Here is a 25,838-nt window from a genome sequence, read left to right as displayed (position 1 = left end):
TCTACCTCGAAAAACCAAAAACATAAAATAAAATAAAACTTTAAATTGGGGCTGGAGAGATGGCTTAGTGGTTAAGGTACTTGTCTGCAAAGCCAAAAGACCCAGGTGTGATTCCCCAGGACCCACGTAAGACAGATCCACAAGGTGGCACAGGTGTCTGGAGTTTGTTTGCAGTGGCTGAAGGCTCTGGTCTGACCATTCTCTATCTGCCTCTCTCCCTCTCTCTCTCAAATAGATAAATACAAATTTTTTAAAACTAAATTAGTTGAAGTTTAATTATCAACAGAAAGTCGAAAGGAAGGAGAATCAAGATGTCTACATTTCTTTGCTTGGAAAAAAGCGGAGGTCCTCACTGAGAAAGTAGGTGTCATCTCCAATCTGACAGGGAGCTGGAGCCTCGTGCTCCTGTGCAGTCATGGGCCTGTGCAGACCCTGGCTCAGTGGTACAGAGCGCCACACATGTCCCCGGGACACACCAAGCTCCGCAGCATGTGCTGTTGGGTCACCTTACAACCGCACAACAGGGGCGAGCTTGTAAGACCTACAGAAGCACGTCTTCTCCCTCCTGCCCACAAAGCGTGAATCCACTGGGTGCTGTCGGTCCTTCACCATTCTCATGGGGATGTGCTCTTTCCTAAATGCATCACTTTCCTTTTAATCCAATAAAACTGAACAAAGTTCGAGGCAAAAAACTCAGACTTCTGGTCATAGTAAAAATTAGACACATGTTATTATTACTAACGCTTGCTTTCTCTCTGGGCAGTTAGTGGATTACAGATGAACTGTACTGCGGAGTAGCAAACTAACTATTTACAAAAGATGGTTAACTTTATACCTCATCACCAGTCTTCAGAAACACAGGAGTACAGTAACTGTCACTGTGGCTTTTACAAGTATTTATTACCATTAGCAGGAATACAAGTGACACATGGAAGAGAAAATGAAAATCAACCCATCTTAACTTTGATATTGTGTTAAACCCAGGAGGAAAAATGGTAAATGCCAGACATAAAACATTCATTGTGCCTACCCTGGAAAGCTGCCAAGAGTTAGGGGGAAATAGGCACAGGGAGGAGGGCTGGTCAAATGCTAGGGCGGAGCCCCACAGTCCTATAGAATCTGCTGTACCACGGGTAGCTAATAAATTTAGTTGGTTGACTAGATGGACATAAGAATTGATAGAGAGGGGACTCCATGCTGCTCAGGATGACATATGAATCATATTTATGAACTCTTTATTTCTGAAATTTTCCACTTAATATTTTTAGCATGTGGTAAATTTCAGGTAACCAAAACCACCAAAGAGGGGAAATTACTGTACCTGGAAGTATTGGAATCAAGGTCGCAGTCAAATGTTTATATACTCACAAGCCTGAAGAATTCAGAACTGCCAAAAGGTAGATGCAAACCCAGGTGCACACAAAGAGATTAATGGGAAGACAAAATGTGACATGTAATACAATGATATAATATATAGCCTGAAGCAAGGATGGAGTTCTGCTACATGGATGAACCATGGAGACATTGTGTTCAGTGAAATGAGGCTGTCACAACAGTAAAAACAGGATGTACGTCCATGTACCTGAGGTGCTTAGAGAAGTCAAATCCATACAGACCAAAAGCAAAACAGTGATTTCCAAAAACTTGGAAATAAGGAGATATGTAATGGCCGTAGAGTTTCAGAAAATTTGGTGTGTGTGTGTTCTCATATGTGCACATGAGTGTGCACTGCAAAGACCAGAGGCTGACACTAAATGCCTTCCCAGTTGCTCTCCACTATATTGGTGGGGGCGGGGAGCAAGCCCCACAGATTGGCCATCTTTTCATGAGAAAGAGAGAAGGACTTGGCGTGCCAGGGCCTTCAGCCACAACTCCAGATGTGTGCACCCCGTTGTGTACATCTGTGACCTTGCACACTTGTGTCTGTGCATCTGGCTTACGTGGGACCGGGAGAGTAGAACATGAGTTCTTTGGTTTTTCAGATAAGCGCCTTAACCACTAAGCCATCTTTCCAGCCCTGTCTGTCTGTTTGTCTTTCTTTTTTGTTGAGGCATCTCCACCTTACTTTTGAGACAGTGTCTCTCACTTAAACCTGAAACTCACCAGTTCCTAGATTAGCCAGCCAGCTCCAGGGAGCCCCTGTCCCTGCCTCTCCCAAGCTGGCAGTACCAGCCCATGCCCCTGCACCCAGCTTCTATGTGAGCTGGGAATCCACACTCAGGTCCTTGTACTTGTGTGGCAAGCACCCTGCCAACTGAGCCATGTCTCAGGCCCAGAATTTCCATCTTGCAAGAGGAAGGAGTTCTGAAGATGATGGTAGTGATGGCTACACAACCATGTAATTGTCGTTAATGTCAATGATGTGTACCCTTAAACATGGTCACGGAGCTGGGCACAGTGCCCATGCTTACAATCCCAGTATTTGGGATGTCAAGGCAGGCAGATCAAGAGTCCAAGGCTAGACCATGGAAGACCCTGTCTCAAAAAAAAAAACCAACTTTTTTTTTTTTTTTTTAAGAAAGGATAAGGGCCAGGAGGGATGGCACATGCCTGTCACTTCACCTGGCAGAGACATGAGGGCTATAAGTATGAAACCTTTCTGGGCTGCAAAGGAAATTCAAGGCCAGGCCAGCCTAGGATCTTATAACAACAGTCTCCAAACAAAGCAAAACAAAACAAAGGTCAAGATGGAAAATTTTATGTTGTGTGTAATCTCAGGATTAAAAGAAAATGCTTCCCTACAAACAGCTTCTTTTAAACGCTCAGTAGATTGAGCAATGAGTGCTACAGAGGAACCGAGTGCATTGCAAAGTCACGGCGCAGCGCACTGCAGCCGACGAGGAAAGGGATCAGTTGAGCCCCTGTGAATGCAAAGTGGGGACGGATGGACCAATGTCTAGCAAGTATGGACAAGCAGATTCAGATACCATTTGGGGGCTGCTGCAGACAAATGGCATTTACAGTTAAGGGAGAGTTTGGGGAGCTTTTACTTTGATAAGAAAAATAAGCATGACTGAAAATAGCATGTTTCTCTGAGACATGGTAGAAAAACCTGGTAAAATAGTATAAGACATTACAAAAGATTATAAAAAAACATACAGAAGTGCAGAGGCGGTAAGACACCAGCCCCGGGTTCTTCCACAATAGTAGACAGGTGTCTGCCAGAACTGACCTCATCGTCCTGAGGAGTGCCCTACGACTGTCTTAACCCACAGCACATTTTGTTCTCATTTAAACAGATAAGCAATCAGACTGGAAAAATGGCTCACTGGTTAAAGACGTTTGTTCGCAAAGCCTGACGGCCCAGGTTCAGGTCCCCAGTACTCACGTAAAGCCAGATACATAAAGCAGCACATGCATCTGGAGTTCTCGCTCTCAAATAAATAAATAAGAGTTTTTTTTTTAAATCAATATGTTATGGTATTACCTTAAAAATACAAAAGCAAGACAGGATTTTAAGCCTTACTTTACAATACACATTGTAAACTTCAAAACACTGCCATGCATATCACAAACCAGCACAATTTAGAGAAGAAGCCTTGGGAACAAGTTGTTAACGACGACATGTTCAGAAATGGGAGTGACAGAACAAACTAAGATGAAAACAGGGCTTTCTGAAATCGACAGCTGGAGAGACCAGAGACTCCAGCCTACCCAGGGAGGATGGAAACATGTCAGGATTGAAAGCAAGGCACCCCTGGGCATCCAGTGCCCCCCGAGGGCAGGGCTCCCACATCCAAAGGAGCCTGGCTGGGTCCGCTGAGGTCCTCTGCTCATCTCTGGTCAGCGGCCCAGGCCTCTGCCCTGCAGGTGGAAAGCACACAAGTTTCATGGCATTAGTGGAAACCATGTGAATGAATCAAAGCTTGAAAATGCTTCCCACCAGCGAGCGCCTTGTCTATTATTACTTCAGCCTCGCTGCTCCTCTCGGGAAAGGTCACTCTAGGCATGGGAAAGATTCATCCTCCGCAGGCTGCCTGGGCTCCGGACCGCTCTCCACACGCCCTTCCCCACTGTTTACTGTGGGTCAGACCTTGATAATCTGTAACCCTGAGCAGCCAGCGGATCCACACCAGAGCCAACAATTCCCCTCGCAGACTGGAGCTGGTCTCCCAACAGAGGAGGCCATCCGCACCCCCTGCTGCTCGCGGGAGCCACTGGCCAGCGCCAGGGTTTCAGAGAGCACTCGCTGGGCATGTTTGGGTTTGAGAGCTAATGCAGCCTTCCCCACTGGTCAACAGGAACCGGCCAGGCACGGAACTCAGCGCACTGCCCTGGGCACCACTCAGATGTTCCTCTCACTTGCTGATCCAATCTCGCCTCCCGAGACCATAAAGACTGGAAAAACTGGTAAGTAGGAAAATTCCATGCAATCAGATTATATGAAAACAGTACTTGTGGTTCCGATGTAGAATGCTTTCTCCTGCTTCCAACCGCCTGACTTCTGACTTGTTGGAGTGCCAGATTTATAGGGGAGACTAGCTAGCCTTGCCCATGTTCAAGAATAAATTTTAAAATAAATAAATAAAGCAAAGTCTAGTGGACTTTTCTCTGTAACTACTCTCGTAAGTTAATGAAGAATGATTTTCTTCAGTGGGCTCATGCATGAGGAATTTAAAAAGACCTGTTTTAGGGAAAACTGTGACCTTACTGCAGGGTATGTGTGGACAAGGAGTTAAAGTGAGCGCTCTGATGTGGTAGAGTGGACCGCACAGCTGGGCAGTGACGCGAGCTCAGAGCAGAGGCAGCCCAGAAACTGAAATGCCAAAGAACGAAAAGAAATACAGAGCAGGAGAGACCAGGACCCCACAGAAAACTGGAAGTAAACGTGAAATACTTCGTGCAAGGAAGGCCCTTAAGTCTTGTCTTCTCTCCAAACCCTAGCTAGATGCCTGGACTCCTGCTCTGCATGTAATGGTGAGTCACAACTGATTTTCACAGGAAAGAAACAGGAATTAAGTAGACTTCCTAGTGGGCATGTACTAATGTCTTAGGTTTTAATTTCCATTTCCTTGGTTCTTAACTTCAGTTTCTTCCCCTGATAGTTAACAAGTAATGGTGGTGGTTTCAGTCATAATTTGTGGGTGTTGAGGACAAGTAATATAACAGGAATTCCTGGTCACCCTGTGGTTTCTTTTTCTATAAACTACGAAGTGGCTTCCATAAAAGCATGGCTAATAATTTTAAAGCATAATTCATGTATAGAATCTATCCTAGGTTACTCCCCAAACCCCCTAAAAATTGTTATCTAGCCCTGAGGATATAGCTCAGTGGTGAGTGTTTACCAAGCATGCATAAGTTCATAGATTCAATCCTCAGTACCACAAAAAATTTTTTAAATACACAAATTGTAAACTTGAAAATGATAAATTCTGTGTTATGTTATTTATAGCTCAATGAAGCTATACTTAAAGTGTTTGGTTTTTTTAAGAAAAAAATTTTATAAGTTCCACCAGGCATGGTGGCACATGCTTTTAGTCCCAGCTCACAAGAGGCAGAGGTAGGAGGATTGCCATGCACTTGAAGCCAGCCTGAGACTACATAGTGAATTCCAGTACAGCCAGGGCTAGAGCGAGACCCTACCTCAAGAAACCAAAAAGAGAAAAATAAAAGTCCCATTTTCTGAAGAAACTGTAACAATGAAACTGAAAGGTGAGACTTTAACAAAAGAATTTATCAACCACAGCACATACCCACACTAAAATAAAAAATTACAAACTAGTAAATTGAGGTTTAAAAAGCAAAACTTTTGGGGCTGGAGAAATGGCTTAGCGGTTAAGGCATTTGCCTGCAAAGCCAAAGGACCCAGGTTCAATTACCCAACAACCACATAAGCCAGATGCACAAGGGGCACATGCATCTGGAGTTTGTTTGCAGTGCCTACAGGCCCTGGAGTGCCCATTCTCTCTCTCTCTCCCTCTCTCTCTCTCTTTTGTCTCTCTATCATTGCAAATAAATAAATAAAATTCAAAAAAAAATCTTTGGGTTCTTTTCGGCAAATGATTCTCTAAGTACAGAAAATGCAACCTTTAAGTCTTCTCCCTACATAAGATGACATGCTAATATCATATATGGGTACACACACACACACACACACACACACCTTGTAACTGAAGTGACTAACACTTGCAAGGCCTCTTTCTGCTCCAGTCAGCATGGGCCCCTGGGCTCAGGAAGACCCTCGCGCTCCCCAGTGTCTCCTCGACACAAACACGCGGGCTGTGGGGAGTAACCGCATAAAGTCAACACTGCCTGAGAAAGGGAATTCGGAGTTACATTATGTTTTGCAGAACCAAACAACCTCTAGGCTTGCCTGGCTCTTTCTGCTGTTTGTTTTGTGGCATTTATTTACTTCGTTGGTTATTTCTTTTGGGTCATAGTGTTCACTGCATTTTTTTTCCATCTGCATGTAATTTTACTAGTAACTTTAAAGTATTTTAGCCTTAACCACAAGAAACTGCCATCTTTGAAGGTCTAAATATAGCCAACTATCACCAATTTGATCACTTAATCTAATAAAAAAGCAAGAGGAGACCCTTCCCAGTCTTTTAGCTAAGGTCATGTGTAAAAAAGCAGAGACTTAGTCTCAGGGGAGAGACTAGTTTTGGAGGCAAACTCCGAAGTCAAGAGTCAAGGGAAAAATATATAGTGGTCTTTTGTACAATTTCATGTGACATGAACACCCAAGACTTCTAATTAAGTTATCCACGTTCTGCACTCCCCTGAGCCACAGCCCTCTGACTTTGAAGACTTTGACCACACTCTCTGCTCAATACATGTTCCTGCCCTGGTGCCATTGGGCACAGCTTCCTCCTCTGGCCTCAGCTTCAGCAGTTTGGAAAGCCCCCTGGAGATGCCCAAGGGCAGGATGGCTCTCCTAGTGAGGGCCCGGGATGGTACTTAGAGCCAACTGTTACCGCTCCAAACCCATTCTTTCTCCTTTCCATCCTTGTCTAATGTAAGATGACTACGTCCAATTTAAAAAAACAAAAGCGAGATTTATGCATAAATACAAGTGGAGATGCCAAAATGTGCAGGACCCGCCAGCCCCATGTCTGGTTATTTACACAACAATGGAAAAAGTCGCATTATGTAAAATAGTCAATATTATTGGGACTCGGAGTTTTATACAGAAGTCTGGCTGGGTAGAAAAAGGAGACATGCTCTGTAGGTAAACAGATCTAAATCTACCAATACCTTGTCCTACATCTTTCTGGTTCACATCATAACTTTTTTTATTTTTTTTTATTATTTTTGTTTGTTTTACGAGGTAGGGTTTCACTCTAGCTCAGGCTGACCTGGAATTCACTCTCTCATCTCAGAGTGGCCTTAAACTCACAGCGATCCTCCTACCTCTGCCTCCCAAGTGTGGGGATTCAAGGTGTGCGCCACCAGCTCACTTTATATTTTCAACCTCTCACTTCCATCCCATCACTAGGGCACACTAGAATACGCCATGTAGCAGCGATTCACTAAGAATGGAATTCTGCTCCCATTCCTAGTGATAAGTCATAACGTGAAAGGTAGGAACAATAGCAAAACCCACGGGAAACTGCTCAAATCGTGACCTGAAACTCAGCCGACTAAGTAATAAAATGAAGGAAATAGATACCTCTCCCGACTTACATACACCAACTCTCACAGAAAACTGGATATTGTGCCAGGGCACAAGTAGAGCATGGCACTCGCCCATATCCACTCTGCCCTGTGTGACCTGCACATGACAGAGCCAGGCCATTGCTGCTCATGGCTGCAGGTACTGAGCACACCTGGAGCTCCAGGTCAGGCCTGTGAGCTCACAGGGTAGCCACGCAAGAAAGGGAGAGGCCAGAAGGATTAGCCTCATTCCCACCCCTAAAATATCCAAAAGAGAAGCAAAGTGAAAGATACTCATCTGTAGGAATTCTGACATAGACTGTCCGGCTTTACATATTGTTTATTCTTCTTGAAAGTCAAGTGAATCTCTTTATTTCATATTTATACAGCCCAGTAATTATATAAGTAGGTTGAAGGCTAAAATATTGAAACTATCAAATGAACTATTTTTTTTTTTTACTTGTATTAGAAAAAGCAGCTAAGTGTATTTTAGCCAGGAATGGTAAATTTTTTTTCTCCCTCTTAAAAATGATGGAAGACCTCCCACAGAGATTTTATTTGCACACAACTAGCCATAGTTTTCATGCTGCAAATTGGAAGTGTAAAAAGTTAGCTGATCCTCATTTTAATTCACCTTAAAAGAACATCATTTATCAACATAAAGAACATTCTCGTAAGAAATAGTTCACAAAGAAATGGGCACAGGAAAGCGGCAGCGTTCTACTCTTCTCGCAAGTCTCTTCAGTACCTAGCAGAGAACAGGCAGCTGGATGCCCAGCCACACCCAGATCCAACCTGCTGCCCCAGCTGGGGAGCTGTCATGCAGATGAGCGCTAAGGGGAAGTGAGGGCTTGGTGCTGAGTGTTCTCGCTATCACACCAGAAACAAGAAGTAGTTTCTTTTTTTTTTTTTAATTTTTTTTTTAATTTATTTGAGAGCGACAGACACAGAGAGAAAGACAGATAGAGGGAGAGAGAGAGAATGGGCGCGTCAGGGCTTCCAGCCTCTGCAAACGAACTCCAGACACATGCGCCCCCTTGTGCATCTGGCTAATGTGGGACCTGGGGAACCGAGCCTTGAACTGGGGTCCTTAGGCTTCACAGGCAAGCGCTTAACTGCTAAGCCATCTCTCCAGCCCAAGAAGTAGTTTCTTAAAACACGATTGTAACGTGGGACCCAAACTAGACCATATGAGGATTTGCACTTCATTACACTGAAATTCTTTGGTCTGTCTTGACTTTCAAATGGAAATTTTGCTCATGCCCATACACTGATCATTTGGAGAATATATGTTCATGCAGAACTTTCTAGATCTAGGTACTTTTTTGTGTGATATCAAAAGATCCTACTGCTGGCCATGCGCACCTTTAATCCCTGGGCTAGAGTGAGAACCTACCTCAAAAAAAAAAAAAAATGGCTAGAGAGGTGGCTTAGCAGTTAAGGCACTTGCCAGCAAAGCCAAAGGACCCAGGTTCAGTTCCCCAGAACCCACATAAAGCCAGATGCATATGGTGGGCATGTATCTGAACTTTGTTTGCAGTGGCTAGAGGCCATGGCACACCCATTCTGTCTGTTTCTCCTCTCTCTTTGCTTGCAAATAAATAAATAAATAATTTTTTTAAAGTTCCTATTAGGCCTGCGCCAGAGTGAGACCCTACCTTGAAAACAAAAACAAAAAACAAAACAAAACAAAAAGTTTCTATTAGGACCACCCCTGATTCTCAGTCTCCTTAATGGGAAGCTGCAGTTCATGCTGGGATACAAGGCTTTCTGTTATTTGAAAAGATCCAGTAAATGAGCTGTGCACGATCGAGCACGCATCCCAGACGAATGAATGAAAGCAACTGTTAATAACATGACAGCGTGTATGAACACAGGCTAAGTATCCTAATTCAAAAATCAGAAACTCAAAATTAATTGGAATTTAAAACTTGGTGAGAATTTCAGATCTTCAGAACAGGCATCCTGGTCCAGTAAAATCTATGCAAATATTCCAAAATCCAAACACTGAAACCTGAACCACTTCTGGTCCCAGGCATTTGGTGACCTGTTATATGTGACATCAGACTTCATATATTTATACACATATGTCAAAATGATACATACAATGATCACAAAAAGTGATCATGGTTTTTAGATCAAGACATCATACAAACGCAATCACATACCACATGCAGGCACATACACGTTCAGTCAGGAATATGTACGAATGTTAGAAAACTGGAAAACAGGAATTCAAGGACCAAAGAAAACAGGACTCTGGTCCCATGAAACGAAGGTAGGGCCTGAGGTCTGTGAATATGACCTCCAGATGCATGTGAAGGCTGACTGTCCAGGGACTGGCTGTAGCATTCCCTTCAAAAGAGATTAATATTAATAACCAAATAAAAGTTTAAAGTCATCCATGGTCGACTGCTGCAGGATACAACTACACAATGGATCAACAAGTACAAGTAGGGACTGGAGAGATGGTTCAGGTCAAAGGTGCTTGCTAGCAAACTCTGACAGCCCACGTTTGATTCCCCAGTACCCATGTAATGCCAGACACATGAAGCAGTACACGCATCTGGAGTTCATTTGCAGTGGCAGGTAGACCTGGCATGCTCATTTCTCCTATTCATTCTTTCTCTTTCTTTCCCTCCCTTCCTCCTTTTCTCTCTCTCTATGTCACTCTCTCAAATAAATGAATAAACCATTTTTAAAAGAATTATAATTATCCCAATTTTGTAACCAAGGATGAAAAACCCAAGGGACTAAGGAGATGGCTCCGTGTGAAGACGGGAGCTTGGATCTCTAGTACTCCAGTACCTACATAAATACCCAGTGGGTGTGACAACCTTCTTGTAAGCACAGCAGCCCTCAGGAGACAGGGACGGGGGACCCTGGGGCAAGCTGGCTAGCTGACCAGCTGAGTCAGAGAGCCCTGGGTTTAAGCGCGCCTCGGTAAATAAGGTGCAGAGCAATCAAGAAACACACCCCACTCCACCTCCAGCCTCTGCATGCACACACGTGCATGGGCACCCACACGCATGTGAATGTGCATAAATACACAAACGCAAGAAATTAAAAATGATATATACTTATTTTCATCTATGATTCGTAGGTGAACTGGCAACATAAAATAACAGAGGTCCAGAAAAGACGTGTAAGGAGATCAGGTTCCTAGCCTGCCCTGCAGCTCTAAGAATAAATAGACTCACTCACAAGGTCAGCGGGCGCTCACTGAGCTTATTTATGCTGCATGTCCAGTACTGCCCTGAGCCTGCCTCACCTGGCACCGAGCGAGAAACGCGCTCTGCTTTCAGAAAAGCCGCCTTTGTGGGGACTGATATAGGACGAGGTGGCACGGGGGAGGAAATAAGTTGAAAATGTGATTTTTAAGGAGTGGAGAGAGATACATGCAGGTGACCACTGCATGCTGAGATGAGTGGTCACTTCTGAGAAGGTGGCATTTGATCTGAGGCCATCAGGATGCGATCACACTAAAGTGCCAGGGACACATCCCAGCAGAGAGCAAGTCTCCCAGGACCTTTGCACCGGGGAATTTGTTCTGGATCTTTTTAGATGTCATCTCCACCAGAGTGATGTCATGGGAGCAATGTCCCTGGGTTTCCTGTCATCCCCTTGTGGGTCACTTCTGAGAACGCTGCTCATGCCTCCATCAGTTCAGAGACCCAAAAGTCCTTGAGGTTTACTGGAATGTATGAAAACCATGCACCTGCCCACAGTGCTGCTGGGCGCTGAGTGACAGAACCACTCGATGGTGCCAAGTTGAGCTTTGGCTTTTTAATTTTGTTCTTTGTTATTGTTCGGTTGGAGGGGTGGCTTTTAAGGTTTTGTTGGTTTGTTGTTGTAGCAAGGTCTCATCTATCCCAGGCTCATTTCTCTGAAACTCATTCTGTAGCCCAGGCTGTCCTCAAACTCACAGGGGCCCTCCTACCTCAACCTGTCAAGAGCTGGCTTTATTTTGAATTTTTGTTCACTGGACCAAAAATGCCTAAGTATCTAATAATTATACCTGCAACAGGTGTCAATTTACCCAAGGTGATAATTCTCTACACCCCCTGCCTTCTCCACCCTTGACCCCACTTCACCCCACATCCCGCCCTTCTCCACAGGATGAGTGTCACAGGCATCGAGACCGGAGGCTCACTGCAGTTGCACGGGGAGCCTGGACAGACTCCCCAGCAGGAGCGCGGTGGCGCTGGGGCGGGGGGTGACTCAGGAACGCAGTCAGCGACCCCCGGGAAAGCAGCCCCGCTCCGGCCTGCCTCTGAGGGGAGCACACAGGCCCTATGGTGCAGCCGGTCCTGGCGCAGAGGGCCAGTGTCCCCATCGCACTGGCTCTGTGGGAACTTGCTCCACTCACCAATGCCTTTCATCTGCTTCCTTGCTATGTCAGACAAGAAGGTCCATCATTCATGAAAATTTATACAGCTCCCGCTAATCATTTGTAGGCTTCCTGAGAACATAAAGCTTACTCCCCATGCAAACAAACTGGTAAAAGAGGTTTCTTTTAACTGAACTCGTTCAGACTTTAAAATAACAACCTGAACCCAACTCATAGTTGCATGAATCAGGAAAACCACTGAGTAATTTATTGAAGCTTTCTAGAGTCTAGCTTTCTCAGACTAGAAAATTGGGGATGACTCCTGTCTTACGAGGCTACTTCAGGACCTAATAGTTCACAGCTACAATTCATCTACTCCTTCTCTTTACTACAGAAAAAAAAAAAAAAAACTGTACTAGATAATGTTCCTTCCCCACCCATTCTCTTATCTGGGCTAGTTCTACATTTTTAATATTACAAACAATGCTTCAATGACCATCCGGTACAGATTTCCTGATATGTAGCAGTAAAAAATGTTCTAGGGCAAGTAGGCAGATGTTAAAATGCTCTCCCACAGGATAAATGGATGTTCATTCTTAAGTATTTCCAATGTATTTTTCAGTCATGTGCTTTAGACCCATAATATTGAGTACATTTTTAGTTTTTATTTATTTGCGTGTGTGCACGCACGTACACGAGCATGTGTGTGTGTATAGGTGTGCCAGGCCCTCCTGTCTCTGCAAATGAACTCTAGATGCATGCCCACTTTGTGCATTTGGCTCTAAGTAGGTACTGGAGAATCGAACCCAGCCCAGCAGGCTTTAAAGCAAGTGCCTTTTCCCACCGAGGCATCTCCCCAGTTCCCTGAGCAATTTTTAAAGGACAAGTTTTACACAGGAATGAATGTACATATGAGTCTAAAATCCTTTATTTTGGAAAAGGAGGAAACAAGAAACACAAACTCAGGACAGGGTGCTTCCGTGCAGAAGATGGGCGATGGCCAGGACGGTGCACTGGCAGCGTACAGGCGGGCAAGCAGGGCTCTCACAGCCGGGGCCGTCCGGGTGCTTCGCGGTGTGCGGTATCTTCTCACAAGTACAAAACTGCACCGAGAAGAAGAGCTACTCTCAGCCGCAGGGTGCGTAGAATGCAAGGGAGGTAGCGGGGGCAGCTGAGGGTGAAATGCAGCCCGAGACCCAGCAGCGACTCCAGGCGAGGCAGGTGCCCTCTGCCGGAGTAGATAAGCATGGAGGGAGCCAGCCGGCGCCTCAGCACCCAAATGCAAAGCTGCAGTGGGACAGGCCTACAGGTGCTGCGGGGAGGGACCCAGAGCACACCCTCGGCCCCGCAAGGGCAGGGGTCACGCCAGCATGTTCGCTGTCTGGTCAGTGCCATGGTGGCACTATTCAAGAGGCTGGGAAGACGGCTCAGTAGTTCAAGGTGCTTGCTTGCAAAGCCCGCCTGCCTGATTCAATTTCCCAACCACCCATTCGAAGCCTGATGCTGCAAGTGGCTGAAGCACCTGGCATTCCACTCGCAGTGCCCAGAGACCTTGGTGTGGCCAAGCACGTGCAGAAACATAGGTAGAGACCTTTCTATTAAAAAAAGAACGATTTTAAAGAAATGATGGTGTTTAAACTATTTTAGAGGATGAATGCTTTGAGTTAGACTACTTCAGACAGGACAGATTGTGGAGACCCCACGCAGCGTCTCGTGTAAACAAGGGGCAGGAGAGCCCCTGACAGGGGTGAGAAGCGAGGGGAAGGGAAACCCAAGTCTACCCATTTGTCGTATGTTGAGCAATGAGCTCAGGACCTTCCCTCAAAGCTAAGAAAAGCCTATGCAGCCACACAGGCATAGATACATGTGTGGATCATACATGCCACGTTGCGCATCTGCAAAAGAACGCATGCTACGTAGGACATACATACACACGCATGAGCTATTTTCTTTTCCTGAATAATGTTGGCTGTTGTGGGTAGTTATAACCCTCTCCTATGCTTCTCCAAATAGTCTCTGCCTGTCAGGCTGTCTCGCAATCTTGAGAGATTAATGTAAGTGAACAGCATCATTCCTCTAAAGACGTCATTCGTTGTCACACAACTGTCCCCAGACAAATCACAGCTCACTCCTCACAGGCCTTCTCTCTGGACTCTCTTATCTTAAAGGATGGTGTCCTACCTCCCACCATGTTTGCTGTTCAAAAGCTGGGTTTTGTTTTATAGACTATCTGAATAGTTCTCTATGGACGGCTTTGGGCCCTACTCAGCCACAGTCATTCGTGCAGGCTCTGGCGCTGTGGGGCAGTGCCTGCTGCTGTGCTGAGCTGCGGAAGGGTGACTCTGATTCAACCTCCCCTGCTATGCTCTAGCTGGCACTCTGCTCTCTGACGAGCACCCTGGCTTCATCCTCGTTCCGTATCTGCATGTTTACTGTCACTGCAGACCCGAATTTGTGTTTCCATGCATCTATCACTGCTGCGCTTACTGACTCCCCAACAGTGCCCAGCTGAGAAGTGCCTTCCAGTCAGACCCTTGATCCTTTTTCACCACTGCCCAACTGCTCTGAACACTTCCTACAAGACGTCTCAGCCTTCCCGTGCCCGCTCCGAAGTCAGCCGTTTCTCTCTGATGGCCCAGCTCATTTCAGTGGGCAATAATACAACTCCCTGGCACTGGGTACCTCACTTCTCCATTTGCCAAGGGTTTTCTTGTTGTCAAAGGTGGAAGAGGTTCGAGGTATCAGGATCTCTGGGTGTATAGAGTTTCTACCTCAGTAGGATGGTGGACTTTGAGCAGATTTGTACCTTGAAGGAAAGTAGTACGTGGACAGTTATGCTCAGAAAGCGCAAAAGAAAGGTAGTCACGTAAGCAGACCAAGCTGAAGGAAGCGGCTGTAGGTTGTGCCCACCACGAACACGCACATAAAAAACTGGAGTAAAACAGAAACTGGTCCTGGCCAGACTCACAAGCTCCAAGGACAGCCCAAAGCGTGAAACACACACGTCCAATCACAAGCATAAAAGAGCTCATCCCCAGCACGCTCTCACACACAGACATTTCATGGATGCAGAAGTGGGGGGCATCTCAGAACTGCCATGGGGTACAGCGGGACTTCACACGACTTTCTTCCCATGCACTTGACCGGTCCTAAGGAAACCCACTGGGAAAGTGAACTGATCCCAGTGGGGTGGTCTGCAAAAGGACACATACATTCAATAATAGATCACAATCCGCGGGTCTAGGATTGGGAGAAAGTATGTCTTTGATTGCAAATGCGCCCCAAGCACTGTCTATCTTTACGCTGCATGAAGATGCGCCGTGGACATTTCAGTTTTACCTGTTGTGAAGGAAGAGTGTATGTTCTGTTCTCACACATAAGCAAAGCACAGATGTTTTCAAGCATTGCTCAGTGATTAACCGCAGGTGCTCCTGAGCTCTGTAGTGAGGGTCAGTGTACACACGAGAGCAGCACACAGCCCAGGGTCTTGAAGTGTATGGGAGCACCCCCCCCGCAGCTTCTGTTCCCTCTGAGCCCTGCACATTTACATCCTTTGGCCACGTGGTCCTGAGATTTAAGCAAACATGCAGGTTGGTGGTTGCTATTTCACTGCAGAGTGAAAGCTATTGCTGCCTTGGAAATGGAAATATATTCTCCATCCGTATATGCCAAAGGGTATCCACCAGTGGCTTCAGCACACCGACTGGAAGGTCCAAGTGCAGCTGCTTAACAGAAACGTGAACACCACCTGTGAGACCCACAGAAGTTAGAGTCATGTCCTTGCAGGGCTCCAGAGAACAGAACCTGTATTCCAGAAGGAGACTTCAGGCAGAAAGGGGACCAAGAATCCAGGCTGTTGAAGCAAGCAGTTCCAAAGAGAGAAAGCAATCCATTCCTAAAACTCAGGAGAAGGCAGGAGCTACAGAGCTTCATGCCATCCCCACCACAGGGCAGGCTAGCACGGGCCACTCAGTAAGAGCATGACCCAGTTTGGGTTTCATTCACACATCTCATCTCTGAGTTCTGCTTCCTGTGAGGAGAATGGAAGGGCCAGCAGAGGCTACTCCCCTCTCCTTCCCCACCGTGCCCCACTCCAGGAGAAAGCTCAGAGCAGTGTGCAAAGAAAGGGCACTTCTTGCATTCCTGCACCTCAGAGCCAATGAACAGCCGCCTCTCGAACCCTGCAGAAGTAAGGGAGACAGGGAGCCGGGACACCAGCGGCCCAGAGCCTGAGTCACCTGCTTCTGCAGTCAGTGCAGTCGCCCGGTACCATGAACACCCCCACAATGTCAACGTTAAGGAGAAATTCAGCCAGACTTCTACCCAAAGCCCACTGCCCTGGACCTGCATACTTCTATCATCACATGGTACAGTCTTGCTCATTATTCCAACAGAGCTGTAACTAAATCCCAAGAGATTCTTTACAGCTAGTGACATAGTCCACACACACTCAAGGTCTGGCACCAAAAAGGCACCTAAATCTCTTCTTGTACAAAATGATATCAAACACGCCTACCCCTAAGGAGCCTTCCAGCCCGTCTTAGACAATCACAGCACGCTACTGACACCTAGTGGACAAAGCGCTGCTGCAACTGTCCAATGACGCGCAAACAGCCCACCCACAAAGAACAGGAACTGACCAAAAGAAAAAAGAAAAGAAATGATGACTTCACAGAAAAGAAATCCTGGAGAAGCAAGTGAAAACCAGTTCCATCCTGACGACATACATGTCACCTGGTGTGCAGGCTGCTATTCTCACAGCCTCCAGAGCTTGGCATTCAGAGGACTGTAAGGCCACGCACCAACGGGCACTTGGTGCCTGTGACACCACCCCCAACTCTGTAGCACCCCGTGATCTGCTTGCCTAATCCCCAACCGCTGAAGACAGACTGTTCTCAGATGGGCCGGATGTGCGAGGCTTGCACTTTGCTTATGTTTGGAGGGAAATGGTTAGAATTAAAACCCTGGGTTTTGGACATTACTGATCCAACTCCTGTGCTCACACCTCATCAGGGGTTGGTTCTGTGTATTTCTCATCTTTCTGGATGGTGAGGTCTGGAACAGAAGGTAGTGAGACAAGAGCCGAGCTTACACCTGGGTGGAGGTGGAAGTTCTTAGGGGTCTGCCACAGGGGTCTGAGACGGGCATGGCAATCACCAAGTAAGAGCTGGCTGGCACAGTTCCTCAGCGACAGCAGCTGCGCACCTGCCAAACGGTCGGCTGCACTAGTGACCATGGATCACTGACCGAGACCTCCACAGAATGCGACATCCAGGGGCCACAGTGTCCAGGTGTTAGAAGGATCGACTCAGGCCTATCTGGGACTCACATCTCCCAGTAGAATAAAATTGCCAAACCTAAGGAGCAGCAGCTGCCAGCAGAGCCCCTCATTCTAGGGGCTCCTAGGGACCTTTGGGCCTCCCAGGCTAGGAACCAGGTCTGGATTTCCCCCTTCAGCAGAGTTGTGACCACTTAAAGGTCACTGATGTTTGTTTGAATGGCTACTAAATGGCTAGCTCCATTCTGTGTATTTCTTGGACATCAACATATAGGACAGGAGGATGAACCAAAATCAAAGCCAAAAATACATCCATTTTTGGTGCTGGAGAGATGGCTCAGTGGTTAAGGTGCTTGTTTGCAAAGCCTAAGGACCTGGGTTTGACTCCTCAGAACCCACGTAAACCAGATGCACAAGGTGGCGGCACATGTGTCTGAAGTTTGTCTGCAGTGGCCCTGGTGTGTCTATTCTCACTGTCCCTCTGTCTGCCTCTCTTTGTGTGTCTTATAAGAACAAACAAACAAAATATGATAAAACTATATCCATGTTCAACACTTGGAAACCAGTAAAGAAAAAGGAGAGCCTTCGTGCAGTGGAGCCTGGAGGATAATTGGAGGAACTGAAGCCACAGGGCATCTGACAGACCTTAAAAACTCAGACTGAACAAAACAGCATGTGCACTTACAAACGCATATACACATCCCTTCTCTGAAAATGACGGGCTGAAGCCTAACGGCTGCTGAAGGGCCGTGTGCATGCCCACACGCCCACACTGCCTATGCGCTGCTCTCTCGGGGGAGGGAGCACTGACTTGGGAGTCAAACAGAGGTAAGTCTAGGTACTGTCTGATCACGTGCCTTCATCATCTCCAGGGCCAGCTTCCTCATCTGTGAGTGGCTAGAGGGCTCCTGGGAAAGGCACTAAGATGTAGGTGACCAAGGCTTCTCTGTGCACAGGCGCATGGGTCTGGATGGCTCCCCTGTCATGCCCTCTCCCAGCCCCGCTCCCGGCTCCCGGCTCACCTAGCTGACACTTGCGCAGCCCACATGGCCCTTAGCACACCCGGAAGCACCACTCCGCCAGCCTCCCCTGGACTGGAAATAGCCCCCCATGGTTTAGTGTTTTCACAGTTCGGCAAGCGTGTTCTGCGAGTTCAGTAAGCAAATGGACAAATGGTCTTGGCAAAGGACCAAGGACCAGACATAGATAGAAGCCAAGGGCTTTCAAGAATAGTAAGTACCGAATGCCGCAGTGGTCAAAAAGGAGAACAACTGAGAGAAGAAAGAACGAGAGACCTAGAAGTTATGCCCCTGGCTGGTCTCTGCGAAGTGCCGTGTCACACGTTAAGTAGTACCTTTAGCACTGAAGAGAGATGAAGACACCGAGCTTCCCGGTGGCTGAGCAGGACACAGGCGCAAGCTACCCAGGGGCTCGGGGAATGCAGAGAGGGGTGAGACCCCAGCAGAAAGCGCCTGCAGGAGGCCTGCTGAGAAACAGGGCACTGTGAGCCACTGGAGACGAAGCTGTCACTGTCCTGAAACCATCTGTTGTGCCCAGGTGACTTTCCCAGGCAGGTCTGTACCTCCAACTAAGAGAGCATTGCTTACTCCCCCTCAGTAGTCACATTGTCTGGGAAGCAAAGCGCAAGGTCAAAGTCCTAAAACATCCTACCCACTGTGGAACAGGAGACTCTAGGAACCTGGCTGACAGACTTAAGAGGCAAATAATTTTATCCACCAATGCAAAATATTCTTAAAATAAAACGGCTGTATTTTAAATGCACGAAATTCTGTAACATGTGCTATAGACCAAACAAGCATTCCATACACAAATTTCTTGGAAACTGCGTGGAATACTTTGACATCAAGGTGGGGAGAGAGGAGTTACACATATGGAGAAGGAAATAAATGAAGCAGCAAGAAAAAGCCCTTGAGTAAATTTAGAACGGGACATGATTACAGACATCGGTACTTGTTTCCGTTAACCAAAAGGCTGGTACATTGTGTACAAAACTGTCTGAAGCACCTTAGGCTGAAGGAAGATCATGTCTGGACTTGAGGGAGGGAGACAGAAGTACCAGGACTGTTCAGTTTTAAGAACCAAACAGAGAACCGGAAGACAGAGGCTGATCACAGGAGGGTAATGGCAAGGGGTGATTTGAAAGTTAACCATTTTTCATAGACATTTTTATTCCTCATCTGGAAATATAAAAATTCCAATGTACCAGTCACTAGGGCTAACAGAAATTCAGGGTGAATGCACTGAACTGGAAAATTTGAAATCCAAATTCTCCAAAATTTGAAATGTTTTCAGTGCCATTAAGATGTCACATGTAGAAAATCCCATGCCTGACCTCATTCATGTGATAAGTTGCAGGTAAAATGCAGGCAAACTAAAAGTTAATTGGTTGCAGAATGCAAACTACAAACAAACAACTGAATATATTGGGGGCCATCTATTCTATTCAAACCACCACAATTACCTCTGGGCTATGTGCATAGGGTACACATGAAATACAAATGAATTTCATGCTCAGATATGGGTCCTATCCCCAATCTATCTTAATAAGTAAAGGCAAATAGTCACACATGCCTCATTTGACACATTTTGAATTCAGGATACTCAAATGGTGTTATACTCAATACCGAAATTAATACCAGAGGAGCTAAGTCCACCCACTTCCCCCACGCCCTCAGAAGCAAGCTGCAGTGTGCCGTTCCCACCGGCCCGCTCACACCGCCCTGCACCACGTGGAATTCCACCGCTCTGGTTTCTACCAACAGTCTGAGGCCTTTTTTCATTGTAGCGACTTGTTCCACAATTGGTTTCTTATCTACTCACGTTTTTAAGAGACAAGGCTGAGGTGATAATGATGAACTCTAGAATAAACAAACTAAGGGAGACCCTAGGTTTGGAGGCAGCCTCTAAGAAGGGAATGATTTCCTGTCAAGAATACTTGATATAGGAAAGAATCCTAAGTTGTTCATGTTAGTCACCATCCAACATCTCTTGTGATCATGCTGCTTCGAGACCCTTGGACCAGCCAAGGGCAAAACCCGACCACAGAACTGTGGAGTCCAGTTCTCATTTGAGCAGGATCCTCAGGTAATGATCCTCAGTGTGAAACTTTGAAAAACACTGTTGTTGTTGTTGTTGTTAAGAATTCATTAACAGTGACAACCTAGAACAAATCCAACCACTGTTACACCAACCTCACCTTCTTCCTCTCATAGGATGTGCAAAGACCGCACAGCAGGTTCCCCAGATCAGTGGTTACAGACAAGGGCAATTCTGTTCCCCAAAAGACAGCTGGCAATGCCTAGAAAGACTCTTGACTGTCACAATCTGGTGTGGGGGGGGGGGGGGGTCAGCACATTTGCACATTTAATATGCACAAATAAAGAAGTAAGCCTCCTGTTCTACAGTGCAGGGCATAGCCCCCAGCAACAAATAATTACCTGGCACAAAATGGCAGTGAGGCAAAAGTTTTAAAAAATAAAGAGAGGCCAGAGAGATAGCTTAGTGGTTAAGGTGCTTGCCTGCAAAGCTTAATGACCAGGGATGGATTCCCCAGAACCCATGTAAAGCCAGATGTACAAGAGGGCACATGCATCTGAAGTTCAGTGGCTAGAGGCCCTGGAACACCCACACTCACTCATTCATTTCCCTCTCTCTCTCTCTCTCTCTCTCTCTCTCTCTCTCTCTCATAACTAACTAAATAAATGAATAAATACATTTAAATTTAAAAAAGTAAAGAAAGAAAGAACTTACTCATTAGGCCTATGATTTCCTAGTAAAAATGGCAAGACTGCTAAATAAATTCAGTAGTTTAATGAGCTGATGGAAGCATCTTATGTTCATTTGCCAGGAGAAAAATATAAGCCAACACTGTCAGAGAGTTTCTCAGTTTTACACAAGCATCTGTGATCCAATCAATAATCAGTGTTGATAACCAAGAGCTATCACAACACACACATGCATGCTGCACACTAACTTTCGAAAGCACCCTTTTCCAATAAAACATCCACCTAGTACATATTAAAATTATTTCTTCCTTTTCCCCCCATAATACAGAATCCTTATTGACAAACACTTTGGCTACTTTAAGATAAGGACTTATTGGGCTAAATTTCTTCACTGAAAAGAAATTTTAAAAGATAAAGTACAGGGCTGGAGAGATGGCTTAGCGGTTAAGCGCTTGCCTGTGAAGCCTAAGGACCCCGGTTCGAGGCTCAGTTCCCCAGGTCCCACGTTAGCCAGATGCACAAGGGGTGCATGCGTCTGGAGTTCGTTTGCAGAGGCTGGAAGCCCTGGCGTGCCCATTCTCTTTCTCTTCCTCTATCTGTCTTTCTCTCTGTGTCTGTCGCTCTCAAATAAATAAATAAATAATTTAAAAAAAAAAAAGAAAAGATAAAGTACAGCTGGAGAGATGGCTTAGCAGTTTAGGCATTTTGCCTGCAAAGCCAAAGGACCTCGGTTCAATGCCCCAGGACTCACATAAGCCAGATGCACAAGGGGGAGCACATGTCTGGAGTTCGTTTGCAGTGGCTGGAGGCCCTGGTGCGCCCACTCTCTCTCTCCCTCTCTCTGTCTCTTTCTCTCTCTCTTTCAAATAAATAAATAAAAATAAAGTTTAAAAAAAAAAGTAATTGAAATAACGATGTATTCTCAAAAGCTTTGTTAATTTCATCAAAATGTTATAAAAGAACTTCTTTAAAGAAGGCAGGATTACACACAGCATGATGGCAGAAGATAGTCCACATATAAGTAAAATGCTTAAAGCACTTGGAAAATGAAGAATGAGCTGGGAGCTAAGCATGTTTTTGTGAGGAGAAATGCGCTTCTGCAGTATGCAGTGCTTTGTCTGGGGGTGTAGCCATTAAATCCTGCCTACGGGACGAGCCCCAGAGTTATAAGCACTCTGCACCTTGACCATAATGCAGCACAATCTTGACCGTGCACTGCACCAGGGAGTTACCACCCCACACTCCGTCTCTGGAGCTGATGTTCTTTCTACTAAGGAAATCAGGCTTTAAGCCTCACGCAGCCCACACCAGAATTTCAGAGTGTCCCTTCATTCACACACCTAAGTCTGTGAAACGTGGAAGGCTTCCACTGCAGACACATTGAAGACTTACTCTGTTAAGCATCCCTTTGTATGAAGTTTGGGCACACACAGAAATTGTCCTTACCTCTAGTCGGAGTATCCCTAATGCCTACAACTCCCACTTTCACCACAGAAATTTAGAAACACATCAGACATAGAACTACCACCAGCACAGGGCTCCACACAGACACCCTGTACCTCACAAGGCCCACCTTCCACTGTTCAGTTGACATCATCTTATGAGGCCTCCCTTCCTCTCTGGTGGGTTGGGATACTACAGTAAGAAAGGGGTCAGCTAGGTGCAGCATAAAACAGGGAGGGAGGTGTGGGGGCTCATGCTAAGACACTGTTTTTTCATTTGGTTCTTTTTTTCTCATGACTATACATAACTGATATCAGGATATGACAATTTCCTTCATCTGTGAAATGACCTGAGTTCCAGTTGGTCCTTTTATCGGGACATTAAGTTATCAACTAAAGAGACCTGCTACATATTAGATCCAAATGACACAAGTTTCTTTCTTTCTTCCTTCCTTCCTTCCTTCCTTCCTTTCTTTCTTTCTTTCTTTCTCTTTCTTTCTTCCTTTCTTTCTTTCTTTCTTCCCCCCTCTCTCTCTGTCTCTCTTTTTCTTTCTTTCTTTCTTCCTTTCTTTCTTTCTTCCCCCGTCTCTCTCTCTCTCTTTTCTTTCTTTCTTTTTTCTTTCTTTCTTTCTTTCTTTCTTTCTTTCTTTCTTTCTTTCTTTCTCCCCCCTCTCTCTCTCTCTGTCTCTCTCTCTTTCTTTCTTTCTTTCTTTTTTTCTTTCTTTCTTCCTTTTTCTTTCTCCCCCCCCTCTGTCTCTCTCTCTTTCTTTCTTTCTTTCTTTTTTCTTTCTTTCTTGTGACCCTGTCCTACTCATGTCTTGTGACCTTACTTCCTAGATGCCTTTAGAGCACTTGTCACGTGCTGACCGTGCTGACCGTGCCGACGCTGATCTAATGCATCCTGTAGAAACACGACACAACCCACTCTGAGAGAGCTGCAGCCCCAAGGCAGAAAGCCACAGTGCCCTTAACAGCAGCGTGCTGATGGGCAAAAGCCTGTAGTCAAGCCCTCTCAAGTGACCACCAAAATGTCCCACAGTTTATCTTGCTTAGAGTGTTCTTTTAGGACTAGGCAATATGCCTAGTGCGGGATTCACAAAGCAGCACACGGGGAGGAAGACAGCCCCCAAACCCCCCCCCCCCAGTCAGCAGTTCTCAAAGCACCGCGTCCTGCACCAGATCCCCACGGGCGACCACCACAAACCTGCCAAGGCATCCGAGTGTCTGCAGAAAGACCCAAGCAAGCCACGAGTTCCCCCTCCTTTTCCAAACACATGACTCGCCTAGAGGTTTGCCTGGATCACATCACCACCTCCAGTTGAATCAAATGAAGAATGGGGTATGGTACTGCCCACATGGCCCACGTGGGTGCCAGGCACTCAGCACCTAGATAAATCTGAGAGTAGTTAGTGCTCTGGGCTCATAGCAGCAGACCACAGGCAGGCATACTGCAACTCAAAAATGCATGTCAAATTCCAAGACTCTGGGAAAACAACTTAAATCAGGTTTCTATAAGGAAAGAAATTGTCTCTCTCTCATAAAATCTTTTCTAGCAAATCCTATAATAAAGTTAAAAATCCTATAATGGCAAATCCTATACTAATAAATAGAAATAGCAATTTCTATTTATAGCAGCTTCTATAACATTTCTAAAAGGAAAGGAATTTGGCTCGAATCATTCCTGGAGAAGGCTTCACTATTTCTATACATAATTATATGTGGCATAGTTCTTCTCATCTTCAGAGTTCTATCTACAACTTTCATTTTGTGACTTAAAGTCAAGTGACTCCTGCATATAGCCTAGAGCCTACCATGAGCACCGTGCCACTGCGGCTGAGGGCACTGACACACCAGATCACACCCGGGAACACACGTAAGTGTGCATGCACTCATGTTCTGTGGAACTGGCTGTTAAGACAAAAAATACATCCCACTATCAGGGGCCAAGTTATACACGAGACATAAACTCCTTGTCACAGTGAATGGTTAGAAATGGAATGGTGTGCTCTTTCTCACTTATCATTTGTAGTGTGCATTGTAACACAGATGATGGATGTCCCCCAAAGGCTACATGTTAAGAGGTTGGTCCCCAGAATGTGCCCATGGGGAGACGGTGGATGAAAAGAACATACTTGAGAAGTCTTCAGGACATCAAGGGCATGTCCTGAAGAAGACTGCTGGGAGCCTAGCCGCTTCTCTCTCTCCATTCCCGGCCTGTTCTGTCACAAGCTCTTGCCAACATGCCACTGCCGTAGACTCAAAACATCACAGCTACCTAATCATGGACGGGGACCCCACTGTTGAGAGCTGAGGTCAACCCTTTCTGTTAGTGGATTGTCTCAAGTTCGCTCACACAATGGGAAGCAACGGCCAGCAGAGAAAGGCCATGTGGAAGTCCAACAAGGAGACAAATTCATGATTTCCGTGGCCAAGCACAGGTGGGGGGACCAGCAGGGAAGGAAAGAACAGAGCTGACAAAAGGTTCCATGGAGAAAGGGGTTCAGATACTTTTTTTTTAACGTAAGAAGTGTTTAGCAATGCTTTTAAAAATATTTAATTTCCAGTGTGCATTTCACAGCCATCTCAGTTTACACACCAGCCATGCTGTGAATCCCGGGCAGCCACCGGTGGCTGACACCTCCCACATTTGACAGCCTCCACCTAGAAGGCTCTCTGGAAAAAGTTCTTAGCACCGTCATACAACTGCGATTACTTGTCGTTCTTTTCTAAGGTGCAAGAACACTGCAACCACTTTTTCCTCTTAAAAAAAAAACACACAAGAACTCATTTTATTTTTTTGTTTGTTTATTTTTATTTATTTGAGAGCGACAGGGAGAGAGACAGAAAGAGGCAGAGAGCGAGAGAGAGAATGGGTGCGCCAGGGCCTCCAGCCACTGCAAACGAACTCCAGATGCATGCACCCCCTTGTGTATCTGGCTAACATGGGTCCTGGGGAATCAAGCCTCGAACCAAGGTCCTTGGGCTTCACAGGCAAGCGCTTCATCGCTAAACCATCTCTCCAGCCCAGAAGAGATCATTTTAAATAAAAAAGACTAGGGGGCTGGAGAGATGGCTTAGCGATGAAGCGCTTGCCTGTGAAGCCTAAGGATGCCAGTTCAAGGCTTGATTGCCCAAAGCCCACGTTCGTTTGCAGGGGCTAGAGTCCCTGGTGTGCCCATTCTCTCCCAATCTTTCTCCCTCCCTCTCTCTCTCTTGCTCTCAAATAAATAAAAATAAAAGAAGACAGTATTTTTTATTTATCTGAGGTGGGCAGATCAAGGAAGAATAGGCACATCAAGGCCTCCAGTTACTGCAATCAAACTCCATATGCATGTACCACCTTGTGCGTCTGGCTTACGTAGGTCCTGGGGAATCAAACCTGGGTCCTTTTGCTCTGTAGGCAAGTGCCTTAACCATCTTAAGCCATCTCTCCAGCCCAATGATTT

The 25,838-nt window shown here is 45.9% G+C and overlaps 2 protein-coding genes across 3 annotated transcripts in view; one reads left to right on the top strand and one right to left on the bottom strand.

Moving 5' to 3' along the window:
• Positions 1-25,838, bottom strand: part of Med12l (mediator complex subunit 12L) — a 291,510-nt gene that overhangs the window by 169,666 nt on the left and 96,006 nt on the right. The gene's annotated exons all lie outside the window — the stretch shown is intronic.
• The window catches only part of P2ry14 (purinergic receptor P2Y14), a 50,994-nt gene that overhangs the window by 22,124 nt on the left and 3,032 nt on the right, over positions 1-25,838 (top strand). Inside the window, exon 2 of one of the 2 annotated variants that reach the window (XM_045131465.1) lies at positions 4,242-4,350. Coding sequence is in view for 1 of the 2 variants with exons in the window: in XM_012948177.2 (XP_012803631.2) it covers positions 4,915-4,917 (3 nt within the window). In the remaining variant the exon portion in view is untranslated. Of the gene's footprint in view, positions 1-4,241; positions 4,351-4,727; positions 4,918-25,838 lie in introns of those variants that run through there. The other variant, XM_012948177.2, reaches the window with a different exon arrangement.

This window comes from Jaculus jaculus, chromosome 12 (assembly GCF_020740685.1).
Source record: "Jaculus jaculus isolate mJacJac1 chromosome 12, mJacJac1.mat.Y.cur, whole genome shotgun sequence".
NCBI lineage: Eukaryota > Metazoa > Chordata > Mammalia > Rodentia > Dipodidae > Jaculus > Jaculus jaculus.
This window is presented reverse-complemented; position numbering and strand designations above follow the sequence as displayed.